This window comes from Oncorhynchus masou, chromosome 29, assembly GCF_036934945.1.
Source record: "Oncorhynchus masou masou isolate Uvic2021 chromosome 29, UVic_Omas_1.1, whole genome shotgun sequence".
NCBI lineage: Eukaryota > Metazoa > Chordata > Actinopteri > Salmoniformes > Salmonidae > Oncorhynchus > Oncorhynchus masou.
The window spans coordinates 16,236,503-16,255,629 of NC_088240.1; the positions used below are offsets into that span (position 1 = coordinate 16,236,503).

General features: G+C 42.7%; 1 protein-coding gene across 4 annotated transcripts; it reads left to right on the plus strand.

Annotated features, from left to right (window-relative positions):
* Positions 1–14,697: 14,697 nt before the first annotated feature.
* piga (phosphatidylinositol glycan anchor biosynthesis, class A) lies at positions 14,698–19,020 on the plus strand. Of its 4 annotated transcripts, XM_064944131.1 has the most exons (7): positions 14,705–15,023; positions 15,192–15,685; positions 16,025–16,295; positions 16,362–16,494; positions 16,580–16,712; positions 17,613–17,819; positions 17,943–19,020. In XM_064944131.1, the coding sequence occupies exons 2-7, from the start codon at positions 15,224–15,226 to the stop codon at positions 18,234–18,236; spliced, it is 1,500 nt and encodes a 499-aa protein (XP_064800203.1). In that variant the 5' UTR covers positions 14,705–15,023; positions 15,192–15,223; the 3' UTR covers positions 18,237–19,020. The 4 variants fall into 4 exon arrangements, with proteins under 4 accessions (XP_064800202.1, XP_064800201.1, XP_064800203.1 ...); XM_064944130.1 differs by having other exon boundaries at positions 14,698–14,803; positions 16,025–16,494; XM_064944129.1 differs by having other exon boundaries at positions 14,704–15,023; positions 16,025–16,494.
* The last annotated feature ends 107 nt before the right edge of the window (positions 19,021–19,127 follow it).

Consider the following 19,127-nt stretch of genomic DNA (forward strand, 5'->3'; position numbering starts at 1 on the left):
CAACAATTGAATGCGATATCTCAGCTTACTCATCATCATAAATCAGCCTTGGCCTGATTTCAACTAGAGAGGACGGGTATATTGTAGTCTTGTTCATGTAAAAGAAAAACATTTCAAGTTTTTAATTTGACCTTTATTTTACTAGGCAAGTCAGTTAAGAACAAATTCTTATTTTCAATGATGGCCTAGGAACAGTGGGTTAACTGCCTGTTCAGGGGCAGAACAAAAGATTTGTACCTTGTCAGCTCAGGGATTTGAACTTGCAACCTTTTGGTTACTAGTCTAATGCGCTAACCACTAGCCTACCCTGCCGCCCCGTAAAGTTATAATAGTCCTCAACATCTGCAAAATAAGGAGTTATCTTACTATAACCTTAATCAGAAGTTTTAGATAGTTTTATCTATAGTTTTATAGTAGATATTAAACGATGAGGCTATATAGTTTACACAGGGCACATCCATTCTCATAATAGTTTATATGCGTGTTACAGCAACCACAGGAGTATGTCAACCTCCACCTTCACTGGTTTCTCTTCTAATACGACTAACAGATGGTATTACCTACTATCCACCTACTATGTACTTTGAATGTCAATATTCAACTAATAATAAGTTCAAATATATACATCCTTGACAGATGTCTTTGTACGTGTCCTGGAAGTTTCATGATCAAGATAATGTTCTCTCGAGATACAATGATCTTTGTTCAAGATAATATCAAAGAATAAAATCTGAAAGGTCAAGAGCACAGGAGGCTGGTGGCACCTTAATTGGGGAGAGCAGGCTAGTGGTAATGGCTGGAGCGGAATAGTATCAAATACATCCCACCCATGATGCCATTCCATTTGCTCTGTTCCAGGCATTATTATGAGTCGTTCCTGTGGTGAAGAGTGGATATGAGAGTGTTAGCTACTTCCTGGTTTGCCTAGTTTGATCATAGTCTGTTGTAGCAGTGACGTGTCCAGTTTCGCTGAGATAACTGTTGTTAGAACATGAAACTCCCTCTGTCTCGACAAGCCTGTTTGTGAAATCCTCAGAGGACAACTTTGGCTTAACATTTAGTAATCAAGGGTAATCACTGCTTCCCACAGTTGTGTCAAGTTGGCTGGTAAACCATTCTTGATACGCACAGGAAACTGTTGAGCATGAAAAACCCTGTAGCGTTGCACTTCTCTACACAAACCGGTACGCCTGGCACCTACTAACATACCTCTTTCAAAAGCACTTCAATCTTTTGTCTTGCCCATTCACCCTCTGAATGGAACACATATACAATCCATGTCTCAATTATCACAAGACTTAAAAATCTTTCTTTAACCTGTCTCCTCCTGTTCATCTACACTGATTGAAGTGATGTTAACAAGTGACATCAATAAGGGATTATAGCTTTCATCTGGTCAGTCTATGTCATGGAAAGAGCAGCTGTCCTTAAATGTTTTGTACAATCAGTGTATATACAATATACAGTTGAAGTTGGAAGTTTGGAGACATTAAAACCCGTTTTTCAACCACTCAAATTTCTTGTTCACAAACTATATTTTTGGCAAGTCGGTTAGGACATCTACTTTGTGCATGGCACAAGTAATTTTTCCAACAATTGTTTACAGACAGATTATTTCACTTATAATTCACTGTATCACATTTCCAGTGGGTCAGAAGTTAACATACACTAAGTTGACTGCGCCTTTAAACAGCTTGGAAAATTCCATAGAATTATGGCTTTAGAAGCTTCTGATAGGCTAGTTGACAATCTTTTAGTCTATTGGAGGTGTACCTGTGGATGCATTTCAAGACCTACCTTCAAACTCAGTGCCTCTTTTCTTGACATCATGGGAAAATCAAAAGAAATCAGCCAAGACCTCAGATATTTTTTGTAGACCTCCACATGTTTGGTTCATCCTTGGGAGCAATTTCCAAATGGCTTCTTCTGGTCAGTTAGGATCAGCACTTTATTTTAAGAATGTGAAATGTCAGAATAATATTAGAGAGAATGATTTATTTCAGATTTCATTTCTTTCAACACATTCCCAGTTGGTCAGAAGTTTACAAACACTCAATTAGTGTTTGGTAGCATTGCCTTTAAATTGTTTAACTTGGGTCAAACGTTTTCGGGTAGCCTTCCACAAACTTCCCACAATAAGTTGGGTAAATTTTGGCCCACTCCTCCTGACAGAGCTGGTGTAACTGAGTCAGGATTGAAGGCCTCCTTACTCGCACGCGCTTTTTCATTTCTGCCCAAAAATGTTCTATAGGAATGAGGTCAGGGCTTTGTGATGGCCACTCCAATACCTTGACTTTGTTGTCCTTAAGCCATTTTGCCACAACCTTGGAAGTATGCTTGGTGTCATTGTCCATTTGGAAAACCCATTTGTGACCAAGCTTTAACTTCCTGACTGATGTCTTGAGATGTTGCTTCAATACATATCCACATAATCTTCCTTCCACATGATGCAATCTATTTTCTGAAGTGCACCAGTCCCTCCTGCAGCGAAGCACCCCCACAACATGATGCTATCACCCCCACAACATGATGCTATCACCCACGAGCTTCATGGTTGAGATGGTGTTCTTCTGCTTGCAAGCCTCCCCCTTTTTCCTCCAAACATAACGATGGTCATTATGGCCAAACAGTTTTTTGTTTCATCAGACCAGAGGACATTTCTCCAAAAAAGTACGATCTTTGTCCCCATGTGTAGTTGCAAACCGTAGTCTGGCTTTATGGCGGTTTTGGAGCAGTGGCTTCTTCCTTGATGAGCGTCCTTTCAGGTTATGTCGATATAGGACTAGTTTTACTGTGGACATAGATACTTTTGTAACTGTTTCGTCCATCATATTCACAAGGTCTTTTGCTGTTGTTCTGGGATTGATTTGCACGCTTCACACCAAAGTACGTTCATTTCTAGGAGACAGAACGCGTCTCTTTCCTGAGCGGTATGACGGCTGCATGGTCCCATGGTGTTTACACTTGCGTACTATTGTTTGTACAGATGAACGTGGTACCTACAGGCGCTTGTACCCACTGTATATAGCCTCGCTATTGTTATTTACTGCTGCTCTTATCTCTTACTTTTGTAATGTATTTTCTTAACACTGCATTGTTGGTTAAGGCCTTGTAGGTAAGCATTTCACTGTAAGGTATATTGTATATACCTGATTTTTATTCCTACAGTTTGTGTAATCTAAGATGAAATGTTCTTGTGGTTATGATTGTTACTGCAGGGGGTTGATCAGCTTTAATAGTGTGTTTTTTATAAATGTAATTATCTGCATTATTTCCAACCACCCCCCCCTAATTAGAGTGACCTGATGGGCAAAATACAAAAAGGCTTCTACTTCCAGCTTATACATACAATACACATTTTACGGACAGAGTATACTGTACATTAGTCATCATGCCTTTTTGTTGTTTTTAGTCCAAACCTTCAGCTCCACCCAACCCCTCCCATCTATCCCTAAACACCATCCAGTTTTGATTTTATATGTATCATTCAACTGTGCTGTGATGTTTCACAAAAGTTAATAATGTTTTTATTCTGATAGTTTCTACAGATTGTAAAATAAAGATTTTTTTTTGCGGAGAGTATTATTATATTATTTATCAATTGACTATAACTTTTCAAACCACCCAGCAGTGCTCTTTGCAGAGTTAGCTCCAGGTAAATGTTGCAATTCTTCAGCCATTCCTTAACCCTCGACCAAAAACAAGCTACATATGGACAGTCCCAAAACAAGTGATCTAATGATTCTGTATCTTTGCAGCAAAGTCTTCAGGGCTAGGATGGTTGTATTCCCCCCCCCCCCCCCCCCCCATACAGTGCATTCGGGAAGTATTCAGACCTCTTGACTTTTTCCACATTTTGCTATGTTAGTCTTATTAAACTTGATAACATCATTTTTTCCCCCTCATCAATCTGCACACAATACCTCATAATGACAAAGCAAAAATGTTTTTGCAAATATGTTAAAAGTAAAACACTGCTTCCAAACTTCTTCAATTTTAGAATGATGGAGGCCACTGTGTTCTTGGGGTCCTTCAATGCTGCAGAAATGTTTTGGTACCCTTCCCCTGATATGTTTCTTGACACAATCCTGTCTCAAAGCTCTACAGACAATTCCTTTGACCTCATGGCTCTGTTTTTGCTCTGACATGCCCTGTCCACTAACATTCCATTACACCATAGATTACTTGTCAACAGTATTTTTATGTTATATAGCATTTTCTGAAATTGACCATATTAAATAATCATTGTAATTGTGCACACATTGATGTCAGATATGCACCTACTCCAATGCTCTTGTCACGACTTCCGCCGAAGTTGGCTCTCCTGCCCGTTCAGGCGGTGCTCGGCGGTCGTCGTCACCGTCCTATTAGCCACTACCGATCCCTTTTTCGTGTATCTGTTGGTTTTGTCTAATTGGTTTCACCAGTGTGTTGTTTAGTTAATCAGTGTCTGTATTTAATGTAGATTGTCCCGCCCTTGTTTTGTGCGGGATTGTTTATTTTGTCATTAATTTTGTCTGTCGGTGTTTTGTGTTTCTTATTCTCCGGTTAGTCTTTAGTCCTGTGTTGGATAATTTCACCCTGTGTGTATTTTGGGTTGACCGTTGTTTATTTTGTTCACCGGAGAATAAAACTTTATATCGCTATCTGCTCTCTGCGCCTGATTACACCCACCTTGATTAGACTTGACAGCTCTGTTGCTGATGACCGGAATGAATGCAGGAGCAGATTTCAGGAGCAGGACAAGACACCCTCTTTTTGACTGATGACTGACATTAGGGCATGTATGTGATAGGCCTATCTGGATTATATGAATAGGATTTTCATAATGTTTCATGACAGTCAATCAAATTTATTTATAAGGCCCTTCTTAAAATCAGCTGATGTCACAAAGTGCTGTAAAGAAACCCAGCCTAAAACCCCAAACAGCAAGCAATGCAGGTGTAGAAGCACGGTGGCTAGGAAAAACTCCCTAGAAAGGCCAAAAACCTAGGAAGAAACTTAGAGAGGAACCAGGCTATGAGGGGTGGCCAGTCCTCTTCTGGCTGTCCCGGATGGAGATTATAACAGAACATGGCGAAGGTGTTCAAATGTTCATAGTTGACCAGCAGGGTCAAATAATAATAATCACAGTGGTTGTCGAGGGTGCAACAGGTCAGCACCTCAGGAGTAAATGTCAGTTGGCTTTTCATAGCCGATGATTCAGAGTATCTCTACCGCTCCTGCTGTCTCTAGAGAGTTGAAAACAGCAGGTATGGGACAGGTTGCACGTCCGGTGAACAGGTCAGGGTTCCATAGCCGCAGGCAGAATAGTTGAAACTGGAGCAGCAGCACGGCCAGGTGAACTGGGGACAGCAAGGAGTCATCAGGCCAGGTAGTCCTGAGGCATGGTCCTAGGGCTCAGGTTCTTTGAGTGAGTGAGTGAGTGAGTGAGTGAGTGAGTGAGTGAGTGAGTGAGTGAGTGAGTGACTGAGTGAGTGAGTGAGTGACTGAGTGAGTGAGTGAGTGAGTGAGTGAGTGAGTGAGTGAGTGAGTGAGTGAGAGAAAAAAGCAAGCTATCCTTGAAACAGTCTTGATATGTTCGTCAAAAGATATATAGTGAAAACAATAGTGGTCCTAAAACAGAACCTTGAGGAACACCTAAATTTACAGTTGATTTGTCAGAGGACAAATCCATCCACAGAGACAAACTGATATCTTTCCGACAAATAAGATCTAAACCAGGCCAGAACTTGTCCGTGTAGACCAATTTGGGTTTCCAATCTCTCCAAAAGAATGTGGTGATCAATGGTATCAAAAGCAGCACTAAGGTCTAGGAGCACGAGAAAACAGCAGGTATGGGACAGGTTGCACGTCCGGTGAACAGGTCAGGGTTCCATAGCCGCAGGCAGAATAGTTGAAACTGGAGCAGCAGCACGGCCAGGTGAACTGGGGACAGCAAGGAGTCATCAGGCCAGGTAGTCCTGAGGCATGGTCCTAGGGCTCAGGTTCTTTGAGTGAGTGAGTGAGTGAGTGAGTGAGTGAGTGACTGAGTGAGTGAGTGAGTGTGTGAGTGAGTGAGTGAGTGAGTGAGTGAGTGAGTGAGTGAGTGAGAGAAAAAAAGCAAGCTATCCTTGAAACAGTCTTGATATGTTCGTCAAAATATATATAGTGAAAACAATAGTGGTCCTAAAACGGAACCTTGAGGAACACCTAAATTTACAGTTGATTTGTCAGAGTACAAATCCATCCACAGAGACAAACTGATATCTTTCCGACAAATAAGATCTAAACCAGGCCAGAACTTGTCCGTGTAGACCAATTTGGGTTTCCAATATCTCTCCAAAAGAATGTGGTGATCAATGGTATCAAAAGCAGCACTAAGGTCTAGGAGCACGAGGACAGATGCAGAGCTATGGTCTGACGCCATTAAAATGTAATTTACCACCTTTAAAAATGCAGTCTCAGTGCTATGATGGGATCTAAAACCAGACTGAAGCGTTTCGTATACGTTGTTTGTCTTCAGGGAGGCAACAGCTTTTTCAATTATTTTTGAGAGGAATGGGAGATTTGATATAGCCCAATATTTTTATTCATTTTCTAGGTCAAGGTTTGGCTTTTTCAAGAGAGGCTCTATTACTGTCCCTTTTAGTGAGTTTGGTACACATCCTGTGGATAGAGAGCCGATTATTATGTTCAACATAGGAGGGCCAAGCACAGGAAGCAGCTCTTTCAGTAGTTTAGTTTGAATAGGGTCCAGTATGCAGCTTGAAGGTTTAGAGGCCATAATTATTTTCATCAATGTGTCAAGAGATATAGAACTAAAACACTTGATTGTCTCCCTTGATCCTAGGTCCTGTACAGAGTTGTGCAGATTCAGGACAACTGAGCTTTGAAGGAATACTGTAATTTGCTTTCTAATGATCATGATATTTTCCTCAAAGAAGTTCATGAATTTATCACTGCTGAAGTGAAAGCTGCTGCTTTTTAGTTAGCTTTGCAACAGTATCAAAAATATATCTTGGATTGTTCTTATTTTCCTCAATTAAGTTGGAAAAATAGGATGATCGAGCAGCAGTGAGGGCTCTTCGATGCTGCACGGTTCTGTCTTTCCAAGCTAGTCGGAAGACTTCCAGTTGGTGTGGTGCCATTTCCGTTCCAATCTTCTGGAAGCTTGCTTCAGAGCTCGGGTATTTTCTGTATACCAGGGAGCTAGTTTCTTATGACAAATGTTTTGTTGTTTTTAGGGGTGCGACTGCATCTAGGGTATTGTGCAAGGTTAAATTGAGTTGATCAGTTAGGTGGTTAACTGATTTTTGTACTCTGATGTCCTTGGGTAAGCGGAGGGTGTCTGGAAGGGCATCTAGGAATCTTTGGGTTGTCCAAGAATTTATAGCACAACTTTTGATGATCCTTGGTTGGGATCTGAGCAGATTATTTGTTGCAATTGCAAACAAAATAAAATAGTGGTCTGATAGTTCAGGATTATGAGGAAAAACATTAAGATCCACATAATTTATTCCACGGGACAAAACTAGGTCCAGAGTATGACTGTGGCAGTGAGTAGGTCCAAAGACATGTTGGACAAAACCCACTGAGTTGATGATGGCTCTGAAAGCCATTTGGAGTGGGTCTGTGGACTTTTCCATGTGAATATTAAAGTCACCAAAAATTAGAATATTATCTGCCATGACTACAGCGTCCGATAGGAATTCAGGGAACTCGGTGAGGAACGCTGTATATGGCCCAGGAGGCCTGTAAACAGTAGCTATAAAAAGTGATTGAGTAGGCTGCATAGATTTCATGACTAGAAGCTCAAAAGACGAAAACGTCTGGGTTTTTTTTTTGTAAATTGAAATTTGCTATCACACCTCCGTATTTGCGGGATGCTCGAAGGATATGATCACTAGTGTTACCAGGAGGTGAGGCCTCATTTAACACAGTAAATTCATCAGGCTTAAGCCATGCTTCAGTCAGGCCAACCACATCAAGATTATGATCAGTGATTAGTTAATTGACTAAAACTTCCTTGGAAGTGAGGGATCTAATATTAAGTAGCTCTATTTTGAGATGTGAGGTATCACAATCTCTTTCAATAATGGCAGGAATGGAGGAGGTCTTTATTCCAGTGAGATTGCTAAGGTGAACATCGCCATATTTAGTTTTGCCCAACCCAGGTCAAGGCACAGACACAGTCTCAATGGGGATAGCTGAGCTGATTACACTGACCGTGCTAGTGGCAGACTCCACTAAGCTGGCAGGCTGGCTAACAGCCCGCTGCCTGGCCTGCACCCTATCTCATTGTGGAACTAGGGGAGTTAGAGCCCTGTCTATGTTTGTAGATAAGATGAGAGCACCCCTCCAGCTAGGATGGAGTCCATCACTCCTCAACAGGCCAGGCTTGGTCGTGTTTGTGGGCGAGTCCCAGAAAGAGGGCCAATTATCTACAAATTCAATCTTTTGGGAGGGGCAGAAAACATTTTTCAACCAGCGATTGAGTTGTGAGACTCTGCTGTAGAGCTCATCAATCTCCATAACTGGGAGGGGGCCAGAGACAATTACTCGATGCTGACATCTTTCTAGCTGATTTACACGCTGAAGCTATGTTGCGCTTGGTGACCTCTGACTGTTTCATCCTAACATCGTTGGTGCCGACGTGGATAACAATATCCCTATACTCTCCACACTCGCCAGTTTTAGCTTAAGCCAGCATCATCTTCAGATTAGCCTTAATGTTGGTAGCCCTGCCCCCACGGTAAACAGTGTATGATCGCTGGATGATTCGTTTTAAGTCTAATACTGCGGGTAATGGATTCGCCAATGACTAGGGTTTTCAATTTGTCAGAGCTAATGGTGGGAGGCTTCGGCGTCTCAGACCCCGTAATGGGAGGAGTAGAGACCAGAGAAGGCTTGGACTCTGACTCCGACTTGGCTGAATGAGCGACACCGGTTGAGCATTCCTATAGCGTTTTCCTTCCAGAAGCCATGAGAAAGTTGTCTAATGATTGCGTCTGAAGCTGGGCTTGGAGCACAGCTATCCTCGACGTAAGGCGATCGTTCTCCTGTATATTATGAGTACAGTGACTGTAATTAGAAGGCATCATGTTAATGTTACTAATTAGCTTCGGCTGGTGGAGGTCCTGACAAACCACGTCCAGATAAAGCGTCCGGAGTGAACAAGTTGAATGAAAAAAAGTCGAGTGAGGGAAACACTAAATATATAAACAGTAATTAAAAAGTAAAAACCGTCAAGTTGGCAGGTAGCAAAGTAAGGTTAGCAACAAAACGCACAGCAGCATGTAAACAAGTCTACAAGTTGTGTCACTACAAGAGTGTCAAAGTGTATTTTCTTAGTCCAAGTAAAGTGACAAAGGATGGTCATAATGCTTCTTGACAGGGTCATAAACTATATTTTCAACAAGTTATTTAAAATATGATGGAAAAAAACTTGACTGCAAATAATGAATTACAACAAAGGATATAAGAAACAAACGAAAGAAAAAATACATTTGAATAAATGTGGGTTTTGACACTTATGTAGGTGTCATAACCAGCCATAAAAAACTCAATATATGTCACAACAGGTGTAAATGTGTTTGACAGTGTACTGACCATATTATGACAGGTTATGACAAGTTATGTCAGCTGTTATGACACATTATGACATGGTTATGACCGTGTCATAATGTGTTATAATGCTAGGTGTCAAGTGAAGTACTACCAAACATGCTGATAACGGTCCTCTGAGTACATCAGGAAAAAGGTTTGATATACCTCAACTGGTATGCTCATCCAGCCCAGGGATTTTCATGGACTTAAAGGCTTTAATTGCATCAAGAAGTTCCTCCTCCGTAATTTGGCCTTCACATGAGTGAGTACAGCTGTTAGTTTTACTTTATTAATAGGAAAAAAAATCCTTACAATTAACTTTGGTTAGTGGAAATTTAAATTAAAACATATTAGGTTAAAGTACTTTACTTCCTCTTTCAAAATATTGTTTGCTGAATCATGGGTGACAAGTTGCAGTAAATTATTTTTGGTAGCATTTATATGTTGAAGATTAACAAAGAATTTGGTGCATTTTTCTGCATATTCCACCCAGTTGCTGCAAATTTAGCTATACTTGAGCGTCTGAATAGGGGAGGAGCTGAAGTGGAAACAGGAAGAGCAGATGAGAGGGAGCAAAGATGAGCAGTGAAGCTTAACAAGACACAAGACACATACTTTTGTGTAAGATATGTGTAAGATATGAAACATATCCATGACGGTCCTCTTCATCCTGTTTTTGCACTGGATAGTGCACTGTCGCCTACACATCACACATACCATTGTCTCGTTCATCTTCCAGGGCTGAGTATTTCAGTGAATCCTATTTATATGGACTTATGATAACCCTTTCCTCATTGTCATTTAATGTCATTTATCCTGATTTAGCCCAAGCCATGTGTATAAGGAGGCTAAATGGTTCAGGTTGGTAAAGCCACAGATTATCCATTATATTGACCAGATCAGTTGCATAGCCAGAAATTTGTTGGTGGGTGGAACAACAGGCACAACTGAGATATACCGGGATGTCACCTGTCCTATATATATCAGTACCCTCGTAAGAACCTAAGCATTACGGAAGTTCTGTTCGATCAAATAAGCCACTCCTAGAAAATAAGCCATTCAATTTGACCCTCTCTCATTGACCTCCATACAAAAACTCCTCTCTTGGTGAGTGAAAAAAACTAAAAGATGCCACCTGCTGGAGAAGACAGATTGTGGGCCCAGTTATCCCTCTCCCTTGGGAAAGACTATGGACATGCCTGGTACCCAAATTTACAGCCTGGACAGCTTCTCATAGACTAGACGTAACATCGTAAAGGTAAATCCGGGACACTGAAATTATTCTGATAATTATTTAGTTACATAAGACAAAAATGGAATGAGGGTGGATGGATGGGTATACAGCGCAAACATCTAGCAACTACCTTTTGGCTACTTTGCACTTACTTAGCATGTTAGCTAACCCTTCCCCTAACCTTAATCCTTTTAACTAAGCCTTCCCTAACACTTTAGCCTAACTCCTAACCTTAACCCTAACCCCTAAGGCTAGCTAACATTAGCATTAGCCACCTTGCTCATGTGATCCACAACAAATTGGAATTTCTAACATACACTAAAAATATGTGGACACCCCTTCAAATGAGTAGTTTGGGCTATTTCAGCTAAACCCATTGCTGACCAGCATATAAAATAGAGCACACAACCATGCAATCTCCATAGACAAACACTGGCAGTGAAATGGCATTACAGAAGAGCTCAGTGACTTTCAATGTGGCACTGTCATAGGATGCCACCTTTCCAAGAAGTCAATTTGTCAAATTTCTGCCTTGCTAGAGCTGCCCCGGTCAACTTTAGGAGCAACAACGGCTCAGCTGCAAAGCTCACAGAATGGGACCACAGAGTGCTGAAGCATGTAGCGCAATGCCAAGCGCTGACTGGAGTGGTGTAAAGCTCGCTGTCATTAGACTCTGGAGCAGTGGAAACGCTTTCTCTGGAGTGATGAATCACGCTTCACCATCTGGCAGTCCAATGGACGAATATGTAGGCAGTGCAAGCCATCTGCTGCTGAAGTGGCTCACATTTTCAGAAAGAAGATGGGCCTGTGATGGGGAGACGTGGAGGGAGACTTTGACCTCAACGTCCAATGGGACGCAGGAGGAGCCTACCAGACCCAGTGGACAAGCCTTAGGGATAGGCTGAAATTGTTGTATCCTGCCAGGACTGACTGGCCAGCAAAAAACAATTGCACTCAGAAGAAATATCACTGCCTGGGGGACTATCGAAAATGCCTGGAGATGTGCTTCAGACTGACCATGGTCTCTGGCACAGATGCATACAGACATTTGATGAAAGACTTCTTAGTCCGAGGACTGAAGGAGGAGATCTAGAAAATGGTCAGAACCACCTGTATCAGTTGGGAGACGGAGCCAATCGGGCAGTGGTCCAGCACTGCAAGCATGCAGAACGCCAGGTGGGTGAGAGGCAGGAGGAGAAAAAGAAGGAGAGGGAGGTGAAAGGCCAGAAGTTACAGGCTGCCCAGCTGACATTCTATCAAGGGCAGGCTGAGAAGGGACGTGGTGGTCAGCAGAGGTGCCCCTAGAGGAAGAGGGGGTGCCAAGAATGACAGAATCTGCTTCACATGCGGAAAACTGGGACATTATGCAAACAACTGTGATCAGGGCACTGCTCAACAAGGCATGGGTTAACCATGGAGAGGCAGGGGAGGACAGAGGATTAGAGGAACCCCAAGGGGGGCCTTGGGAGTAGGAGGAGAAGGAACACCCTGGATGACAAGTCCACCTCCACAGACGACACTGTACAATCGAGACTATCAAGACGGATGTGAGGTAGAGACAGGGGCAGACAACGGGGAAGTTGACACAATTGGAAAGAGGAAGTAGCTGAGGGACCAGAGTCAATTTTTCTTAAAAACAGTAAACTCCAGTAAAAAAGGAACCTACAGTGGAGTCAATCATTTTTATTTTTGAAACTGGGGCTGCAATGTCTGTAATTAGCTGTAAGAATATGGAAAAACTTCCCATGTCTAGTGAATCAGTAAATATTAAGGTGGGGGCATCAGGTATTCGCATGAGAGAATATCTCTCCATGCCCCTACCAGTAAAATTGTGTGACAAAGATTACCAGCATCAGTTCCTCTTTTCTGATCACTGTCCAATAAATCACTAAGATAACATGTGAAGCAGATGGGTTGACAATGACTCATGAGGAGGAAGAGGGGGAGCAGCTTATGTCTGAATTTTGTGACTGGTAATATTCATGAGCGTTGATTCTTTAGAACTTACACGACACAAGTCAGTTAAGAACAAATTCTTATTTACAATGACGGCCTACCAAAAGGCCTCCTACGGGGATGGGGGCTGGGATTAAAAATAAGAATATATGACAAAACAAACATCACCACATGAAAGACACCACACCACTACATAAAGAGAGACCTAAGACAACAACATAGCATGGCAACAACACTACATGACAGCAGCAGAAAACATGGAACAAACATTATTGGAAACAGACAAATCAAATGTTATTTGTCACATACACATGGTTAGCAGATGTTAATACAAGTGTAGTGAAACGCTTGTGCTTCTTGTTCCGACAGTGCAGTAATATCTAACAAGTAATCTAACAATTCCCCAACAACTACCTAATACACACAAATCTAAAGGGGTGAATGAGAAAATGCACATGTAAGTATATAGATGAGCGATGGCCGAGCAGCATAGGCAAGGTGTAATAGATTATATAAAATACAGCAGCAGCCTCTCTGAGTTAGTGATTGCTGTTTAGCAGTCTCATGGCCTTGAGATAGAAGCTGTTTTTCAATCTCTCGTCCCAGCTTTGATGCACCTGTATTGACCTCGCCTTCTAGATGGTAGCGGTATGAACAGTCCTTGATTATCTTTTTAGCCTTCTTGTGACATCGGGTGCTGTAGGTGTCATGGAGGGCAGGTAGTTTGCCCTCTGTGATGCGTTGTGTAGACCGCACCACCCTCTGGAGAGCCCTGCGGTTGAGGTAGGTGCAGTTGCCGTACCCGGCTGTGATACAGCCCAACAGGATGCTCTTGATTTTGCATCTGTAAACGTTTGTCAGGGTTTTGGGTGACAAGTCAAATTTCTTCAGCCTCCTGAGGTTGAAGAGGCACTGTTGTGCCTTCTTCACAACACCATTTGTGTGGGTGGACCATTTCAGTTTGTCAGTGATGTGTACGCAGAGGAACTTAAAACATGTTTATCTGTATGACATCGCCATGACATCGCCTACAAGATTGATCTTCGGGTCCAATGGTTATCTAGCACCGAACTGCCCATGTCTAGGCCATCCAATCAAAGACACTCCTACGATATAAAGTTGTTTTTGATGAAAATGTAAATGTGTCAGTTTGTCTCGTTTACAAGGCAGGAGTAATAACATGTTCAACTACTTAAGATATTGGCTCGAATCTAGGTTGTGCCTTTAGATTTCGAGAAAATGAACATTTAAAGTAGAATTCTTCACTCGTCCATCCTGCAATGATTTTGTTTTCAGCCACTGGTAGCTTGTGGGTGCTTTATATGCGCTACAGTCAATTATGAGTGCATGTCTACTTATATTAAAAATATCATTATTAAAATATGCCTACTGTATGATAGTTAGCAAATGAATTAGCTAACTAACATTAGCCTGCCTAGCTGGAACTTCTGAAGAAGGAAAATGTTTTATTTATACAATTTCCAAAAGATAACCAACCAAAAACATATTTACTTTTTATGTAGTAGCAAAATGTCTACCTTATTTGCATTAGTTTTTACTTGTATGTTGACTTCTCCATTGATGTTGTTTTAAAATTTTACGGACTTTTCTTTGCAAGATGTACAATCTTGAATTGAATTATGGGGAGTTTCAGGCCATAGTGAACATAATTGTACACTTGCAAAGCCGACTAAAAACTAGGGCTGAGGGGTTTACATTGCAAACGTCCCTTGCTTGGCTGATCATTTGAACCACCCTCCAAGATGGCGACGGGGATTCCCCCAAGAGCATAAGGCGAAGGTAAGCGGACGAGGGTGTGTCTTTTAAGTGTTTGGACCGCATCCCAGGTGTTGAACGCACCAGACGCAGTGAGGCTATTCCTGGCTACTACAGCAGGAGGCAGCAATAACACCAGATTCTAGAATAAGAAAATGAAGAAGAAGAAGACAATCTGAAGCAGACCAGGAAGCGACGACGTTGTTTTGATTGACAGACATTTGAATGAAGATGGGACTGAGACAAAATGTAGGTTTATATCAAACAAAATACTATTTCGCTTTGTTTTGAAGGTAAGGTCGTAGTCTCTCAAGTCCCAATCATCTAAATGTTCTGGGAAGCATTACAGCAAACATACTAGCTGGCTTACCTAGCCTCATTTCTAACTTGCTAGCTACGTTAGCATGCTACCTCCAAGCTACAAATTAATCGGTTATCTATGGGAATCGTTGTCCAAGCCACTACAAAGGTAATTCCTCGACTTGCTAGCTTACTTGCAACTGCTTATTCATAGATACACTTTGGTAATGACGCTTATGGAAAGGTTATGTTGTAGTTAGATCAAGTCATAGGTTAATCTGAGCAGATTGTGTAGTTGTAGCTATCCATTGACATGTTTATTTCATTGTTTACTCAGGTGCATGGTTCCTCTAAATGTAAGACGCCTGTATGAGTGACGCACACCACCACCAGCGAAGGAGGGGGGCAGCTTTCCACGCTCCCCCAGCCAACAGACACCCTGATGGGCTCACAGTGGCTCCCCAGGCCCCTGCCAGGAAGTACAACATCTGCATGGTGTCAGACTTTTTTTACCCCAACATGGGAGGGGTGGAGAGCCACATCTACCAGCTGTCTCAGTGTCTGATAGAGAAGGGTCACAAGGTGGTGATCGCCACCCATGCCTACGGCTGCAGGAAGGGGGTCCGGTACCTGACCAATGGGCTCAAGGTCTACTACCTGCCCCTGCAGGTGATGTACAACCAGTCCACAGCTACCACCTGCTTCCACAGCCTGCCGCTGCTGCGCTGCGTGTTTGTCAGGGAGCGTATCACCGTAGTGCACGCCCACAGCTCCTTCTCCGCCATGGGCCACGATGCATTGTTCCACGCCAAGACCATGGGCCTCAACACGGTGGGTAGCAGTCTAACAGAGTTGTGGGTAGCAGAGTTGTGGGTAGCAGTCTAACAGAGTTGTGGGTAGCAGTCTGTCAGAGTTGTGGGTAGCAGTCTGTCAGAGTTGTGGGTAGCAGTCTAACAGAGTTGTGGGTAGCAGTCTATCAGAGTTGTGGGTAGCAGTCTATCAGAGTTGTGTGTGGTGAAACTAAGCCAATTTTGACCGAAAGTGGTGCACTTTAGGGAAGATTATGCCATTGCAGGCGCATCCTAGAGCAAGATGAGAGCATATAAAGTTCTTAAAATAGTTTTTGTGTGTCCATTTAGTATAAATAACTCAGTTGTTGTCTGTTTACAGGTGTTTACTGACCACTCCCTCTTTGGTTTTGCTGATGTTAGCTCGATACTGACCAATAAGCTGCTGACGGTGTCTTTGTGCGACACCAATCACATTGTGTGCGTGTCGTACACAAGTAAGGAGAACACCGTGCTTAGGGCAGCACTTGACCCTGAGATTGTTTCTGTCATCCCCAACGCTGTCGACCCCACAGACTTCACCCCCGACCCTTCCCAGCGCTGTGACGACAGGATCACCATCGTAGTGGTCAGCCGCCTCGTCTATCGTAAAGGTAAGGCCTGTAGATATGATTGTAGGAATGTGAAGTCTCAACTGCTGCTTATACACTTTTTTTTAGGAATAGATCTTCTGGGTGGGATCATCCCAGAGCTGTGCCTCAAACATCCCGATCTACATTTCCTGATTGGTGGAGAGGGACCAAAGAGAATCGTGTTGGAGGAAGTGAGAGAGAAATACCAGCTACACGACAGGTAGAATTAAACAGTGATGTGTGTGTGGGTTGGTATATATTTGCGGGTGTAGGTGTGTGTCTGATTTCCTTCTCTCTCTCCCCAGGGTGCGTCTCCTGGGGGCCCTTGAGCATAAGGATGTGCGGGGGGTCTTGGTCCAGGGACATATCTTCCTCAACACCTCCCTGACCGAGGCCTTCTGCATGGCTATAGTGGAGGGGGCCAGCTGTGGACTACAGGTCTGTTTGCCGACTGAATATACAGATACAGAGTCTGAGCGGAAAATCTGTCAGACAGTGCAAGAGCTACTGCTAAAATATCTCAATCATCAAATGCATATGCAATGGAAGGCAGGCTACATCAATGTGACACACACCACTTTGCAATGAGCTGGAGGCAGTATCCTTTTTGAAAACATACCTTATTGTTTGAAATCGGAAAGTTTCACTACATATTATGAGGCATGTCTAACCATGCTTCAAAGTAGCCTCGCCTAAATCAGACCATATCCGTAGAGGCAATTATTTAAAATCCACTTTCTTTCATTGTCCATTAGCCAAAAGCACAATCCTTATTAGCAACCCATGTTAGTTGTTGCATATTACATCTCCCCTCTTTCTACATTTCTAATGGATATATTCATCTCTGTCACTCATGTGCGGTGCACTTTGGACAATGCTGTTTTCCTGCTAATTGCATTACAGAACAAAACGTTTATACTATAGTAGACTGACAGGCTAGTGATTTCGCTGTTAGTTACTGGTCTTGTTGTCTGAGGAAAAGTTAATGTGGACAGTTATTCTAACATCTTCAAAGTGCACATCAGAGTTCAATAAAAAGGACCACACATCGTTGCACCTTCAACTTTTAATATGAATTACCATATTACCACAAGCTCCGTGAGTGGACACCCTAATCGGGTTATGCACCCAATGCATATGGGTCCGGGAATTTTCTCAAATGTCCAGTAAATTTAAGTTCTGCCTGTCAAATGTCCGGCACCACATTTTCCTAACGGAAACCCTGGTTGGTATCTGCATGTGGCTGGTTGGGTGGGTGTCTGCTTGTTATTCTTACCATCGGTGGATTGAGTATGTGTGTGTGGTTAATGAGGTTCATGGAAGTGTGTGTGTGTGTAGGTGGTAAGTACGCGTGTTGGAGGGATCCCTGAGGTTCTACCTGAGGATCTGATCACCCTGTGTGAGCCCACCGTGCGTTCTCTTTGTGCCGGCCTGGACAGTGTCATTGCTAGACAACGATCGGGCAGCGTCGCCTCCCCAGCTTCCATCCACGCCCACGTCTGCACCCTCTACACCTGGAGGAATGTCGCAGAGAGGACAGAGAAGGTAGGCTCATACATGATGGTGATAATATATTTTGTATGTTTCCTTTAATTGACACAGACTGAGATATTGATGAGGTTTAATTAATTGATACTAACACTATGTATCTGCTCTCTGTTCTGTCAGGTGTATGACCGTGTGGCTGGGGAGAAGGTTCTTCCTCTGGACAGACGGCTGCTCAGACTGAGGGCCCACTGTGGCCCTGTGGCAGGCTCTATCTTTTCCTTCTTCGCTGTCCTCAACTTCCTCTTCCTGCTCCTTCTCCGCTGGCTCCTCCCAGACCGCCTCATAGACGTTGCCATGGATGCCACGGGGCCCCAGGGGCTGTGGACGCAGGGCTTGGGCGATAGGAAAGGAACTCACTCTAAAAGTGCCATGTTGACAAAGGAGGAGCCAGGTGGTCAAAAGACCAAGCTATGATGATAACTCCAAGCAAACACAACTCCTTATCCTCAACCTTAATGTAACTGCTTAAAAAAAATCTTAACTTGACCTCTGACCCAACTACCTGTGGATACTGACCACTCATTGCAGAATGTTTTAAGGGGAACCCTGATGTTTACAATAGGATGAGTGTTCTTGCTCAGGTTAAGACGGTTATAGATATACGTTTTATTCTTTGTAACCCCGGAATAAACCCCAAAACTGAAGTACTCCTGTGTTAATGTTCCACTCATAGTTTTTGTATTTTATAAAGAAGGATATACGTTCATAGAGAATTATTTGATTAAGGAAGGAGGTTGAGGGGTACACCGTTATTACAAAAATGCCACATTGAATGCCACTGGTTGCCATAGACAGCAGTATAAACGTTAAGGGGAGTCTGTAATAGCGTAGTTTTGTATTCCAATCCCACCCACTAACCCATTTCCCTTGTCCTTTTATGGTTGAATTTCATTTTTTGTAGTTCTCTGCTGTTTAACTTTTTTACTTATATCATGCTTTGCCAATGTCTTTGTTGGGTGGTTCCTCTGCTATGGAAATTGTTTTATTTGTGTTTTTTTTTTTACAAATGTTTGTGAGCTCATGCTTAAGGCTGTGTGTACCCTGATGATGCACTGATTCCTGAACCTTGACCTATGATGGAAATAAGTTTTCTGTTTCAGGATGACCTATTTTATCACCCATTTTTCTGATCAAGTATTTTCAATAGCTAGGGCCTGAAACTTGTTGTACGTCCTGGAATAAAAACATTCAAACTTGTTGTACGTCCTGGAATAAAAACATCACTGTTTTCACTGTAAATATCTTGCCAGACGACACATAGCAATGAAAGGGAAGGAGGTAGGATTGGCATTCCTATCTTTTCAA